The 4,227-nt window shown below is 49.4% G+C and overlaps 1 protein-coding gene across 1 annotated transcript; it reads right to left on the reverse strand.

Annotated features, from left to right (window-relative positions):
• Nucleotides 1–2,870: 2,870 nt before the first annotated feature.
• On the reverse strand, nt 2,871–3,830 carry LOC119714663 (olfactory receptor 14C36-like). Its single transcript, XM_038171632.2, has one exon. The coding sequence runs from the start codon at nt 3,828–3,830 to the stop codon at nt 2,871–2,873; it is 960 nt and encodes a 319-aa protein (XP_038027560.2).
• Between the last annotated feature and the right edge of the window lie 397 nt (nt 3,831–4,227).

Here is a 4,227-nt window from a genome sequence, read left to right on the forward strand (position 1 = left end):
CTAGCTGAAACCAGGACAATCCTTAAACTCTCCTGCTCACAGTCCTTCCTTGGTGGGTGAAGGGAATTTATCACACGGCTCCAGGCTGGTGTGCAACTGAAGCATTGATTGAGTATACATTCTTGCATTTATACCCTTAGCATCTCTGCACGTGCCAGTTATGCTACCAGGCAAGCTCGCTCATTGGTGGCTATACTAGTGTTCACACAACTATCACGCTCTTATTCCGCTCGTTGATTTGTTGTCACGTGGACCTCTTGTGCTGGTTGTTTTCTCAACTCCTCAATTGTTACTTCTTCTTCGACCTTGTGCCTTATCTTGCATTATCTTGTACCTTAGCTTGCATTTTTCTATTAGCTACTTTATTTTTGTGACTAGAAGGTACCACAGGCTTCCAAACTGAGCTCCCATAGGTGGGTGCTTGTGGGTAATGTTTTTGTGGACTCTGGGAGTGCAGCTGTGACTGCAGGAAGGATAAGTCCTCCCCTTGATCTTGTCCATGACTAGATGCCTCTGCATGCTGCACTGGAAAAGGGAGCATATTGATGACATGCTAACGCCCCTTTCACTTTCCCCATGTCTGTGGGGTCCTCAAAGAATGTGCCTCAGTCCTAAGGTCCAGCCCAGCTCCTGCAAGCATCAGGAGCCTGGAGAAATTGCCCCGGAAGTCTCAGCCCTCTTGTGGACTCAGGCAAATACACACAAGTGTATGCACAAGCACACAAACACACAATCTCACACACACAGAGATGTGTGCACAAGGCACACACTTCTGTGCATTCTTTACCTTCTCATCTGTTTCTCTAGGTGATCCTGTGAATCACATCAGGCAGACCACGTGGTTCAAATGGCACAAGCTTCCATCTTACTGCCTTTTCTCTTTTCTAATTATAACTAGCAATGTACTGTTCCCAGGCTGCAATGGTAGACCTGCTACTTCAAAGCAGCCTATCCTGCAAGGGCATTTCCCGTATTTAAGGATGAGCTGCCCCATTTCAGATCAGAGCCAGTTCCTCCTGCTGGAAAAGGAACCTGTCGGCTGCTGGCCAAACCTGAGCCAATGAGCAATGCTGGTTGTGTCTCTTTGTCATAATTTCCTGGCAGAGGAGTGAGAAAATGTGAGAGAAGCAGCCCTGTAGACACCAAGTTCAGTGCAGAAGGAGGGCAGGATGTGCTCCAGGTGCCAGAGCAGAAGTTCCCCTGAAGCCTGTGGAGGAGCCCATGTGGAGCAGGTGGATGTGGCCTGAAGTAGGCTGCAGCCACTGGAGAGGAGCTCACACGGGACCAAGTTTTCTAGTGGGATCTGCAGCCCATAGGGAGGAGTTGACACTGGAGCAGACCACTTCCGAAGGCCTTTCCCCAGCTCTGTACAGATCCATGTTGGATAACATCTTAAGAACTGCAGTCTGTGGAAAACTCATGGTGGATCATTTTGGGAAGAGAATTCATGCATCCCATGGGAGGGAGGGTGCAGGAGGGTGAACATGGAGATGAAGTGTTATGGATGGAAAACACCCCTCATTGCCCAGCCCCACACATCGCTCGGTGGGGAGGAGGTTGAGGAAGTGGGGTGGAGGATGGTTTTTGTTGGCTTTTGTTAACGCTCTAGATTCTTATTAATTCGCATTAAATGACATTAATTCTCCCCAAGCTAAGTCTGTCTTGCTGTGACAGTAATTGTGAATGATTTCCTGCCCCTTACCTCAAGCCATGAGATGTTTAATTGTATTCTCTCACCCTGTCCATAAGGAAATGTTCCCCCAGCACAGCCCCCTGCCAGCCCTCACTGCCCTGGCCCTCACTGCCCTCCTGCTTTAACAGCCTCCCCCCTTCACCCAGCCTTGCCTCAGCCCCATCATGTCCCTCACAGGGGTTCACAGACAGCCCTGCCCTGGGGCTGGCTGGGCCCTGGGCCTGGAGAGGGACCAGGCTGGGCTGGCCGTTCCGCTGGTACAGGCCCTGAGCCCAGCAGGAGGATGGGAGTGCTCACATTTCAGTGATTGGCCCTCCCCAGACTGAGGTGGAAGGCTGGTGCTGGGAACCATGAGGGATGGGGGCTGGTGGTAGCTTTCTCGGGCAGTTTCTCCTTTTTGTTCGTGCTACAAGCTGGGCTGAATCTGTGCCCTGGGACACCCTGCTCAAGACACTGTGGGTGTAGAGATAGTCTTTATTGTCTGACCACCCTCATGTTAAAGAAATTTTTCCTAATGTCCAGATTGAACCACCCCTGGTGCAGCTTTGTGCCACTCCTTTGTGCCTGAGGATGACTTGAATCCTTTTCCAGACCCACCTTCCCTGTGCCTGCTGGGTCCGCATTACCTCCATGGAGACCGCAGACATCTCATTTGCCTGTAGAAGCCAACATACCAAAAAGACACTATGAGAGAGTCAGCACAGTTTCAGTGGCATACATATTTTATCGGGGCGACAGAGAAAGAGAGCAGGTTGATGTTTCAGATGAAATGAGACAAAGCCAAACGTCTGTAGGAACATTACAATGGTACTTAAAAAAAAAAAAAAAAAACAACAACAATATAATGATAAAAAAATAAAAGAAGAAGAAGGAGAAGGAGAAGGAGAAGGAGAAGGAGAAGGAGAAGGAGAAGGAGAAGGAGAAGGAGAAGGAGAAGGAGAAGGAGAAGGAGAAGGAGAAGGAGAAGGAGAAGGAGAAGGAGAAGGAGAAGGAGAAGGAGAAGGAGAAGGAGAAGGAGAAGGAGAAGGAGAAGGAGGAGAAGAAGAAGAAGAAGAAGAAGAAGAAGAAGAAGAAGAAGAAGAAGAAGAAGAAGAAGAAGAAGAAGAAGAAGAAGAAGAAGAAGAAGAAGAAGAAGAAGAAGAAGAAATGCACAGGAGTGTCATGAGTATACTGTCAGTCAGTTGTGGAGACAGATGAGAAGTTTACCATCAGTGAAAAATGTCAATGAAATCACTTTGTTCAGTGCAACTTTCAGCTCCTGGTTTCTCATGCTGTAGATGAAGGGGTTGACTGTTGAGGGCACCACTGAGTACAGAACTGCCACAACCAGGTCCAGAGATGGGGAAGAGATGGAAAAAGGCTTCAGGTAGGCAAACATGGAAGTGCTGAGAAACAGGGAGACCACGGCCAGGTGAGGTAGGCATGTGGAAAAGGCTTTGTGCCGTCCCTGCTCAGAGGGCATCCTCAGCACGACCTTGATGATCTGAACATAGGAGAGCACAATGAATACAAAACATCCAAAGTCGACGAAAACATTACCCACAAGAACCCAAACTTCACTGAGGAAGGACTGTGAACAGGAAAGCTTGAGAATCTGTGGGATTTCACAGAAGAACTGGTTCACAGCATTGCCTTGGCAGAGGGGCAGGGAAAATGTATTGGCAGTGTGCAGGATAGTATAGAGAACCCCACTGCCCCAGGCAGCTGCTGCCATCTGGGCACAAGCTCTACTGCCCAGGAGGGTCCCGTAGTGCAGGGGCTTGCAGATGGCAATGTAGCGGTCATAGGCCATGATGGTGAGAAGAGAATACTCTGCTGAAAACAAAAACACAATGAAAAAGACCTGTGCAACACACCCCGAGTAGGAAATGGCCCTGGTGTCCCAGAGGGAATTGGCCATGGCTTTGGGGACAGTGGTGGAGATGCAGCCCAGGTCAAGGAGGGCGAGGTTGAGGAGGAAGAAGTACATGGGGGTGTGGAGGCGGTGGTCGCAGGCTACAGTGGTGACGATGAGGCCGTTGCCCAGGAGGGCAGCCAGGTAGATGCCCAGGAAGAATGCGAAGTGCAGGAGCTGCAGCTCCCGTGTGTCTGCGAATGCCAGGAGGAGGAACTCGGTGATGGAGCTGCTGTTGGACATTTGAGTCCTTTGTGCATGGGGACCTGTCTGGGGAGGAAAATATAGCAAAATATTATGCCAGATTTTTTGAGGAAAACTCGATTTCTTGTACAAACCTTGGAAGAATGTGCTGAGGTCAAAATAATCCAATTTCAATGTGCATATCTCCAAACTCCTCAGATATTGGGGGTTGTCTCAGTTCTCCCCATGTATCAACAGACAGACAGATCATTGCAGCTGACCTAGTTGAGATGTCCAATAGCATTTCCATGCCCTTATCTCTCACATGTCTTCTCCATGGATAGCACAGAGCTGCTATGGCAGAGCTGTGCCCTAGTGGAGGACAGCCTGCAGCCCAGCAGAACCCTTGCAGGAAAAGAGTGGAATGCCCTAAACATGGCGTGACCTGAACACAGAG

This window comes from Anas platyrhynchos, chromosome 36 (genome assembly GCF_047663525.1).
Source record: "Anas platyrhynchos isolate ZD024472 breed Pekin duck chromosome 36, IASCAAS_PekinDuck_T2T, whole genome shotgun sequence".
Classification (NCBI taxonomy): Eukaryota; Metazoa; Chordata; class Aves; order Anseriformes; family Anatidae; genus Anas; species Anas platyrhynchos.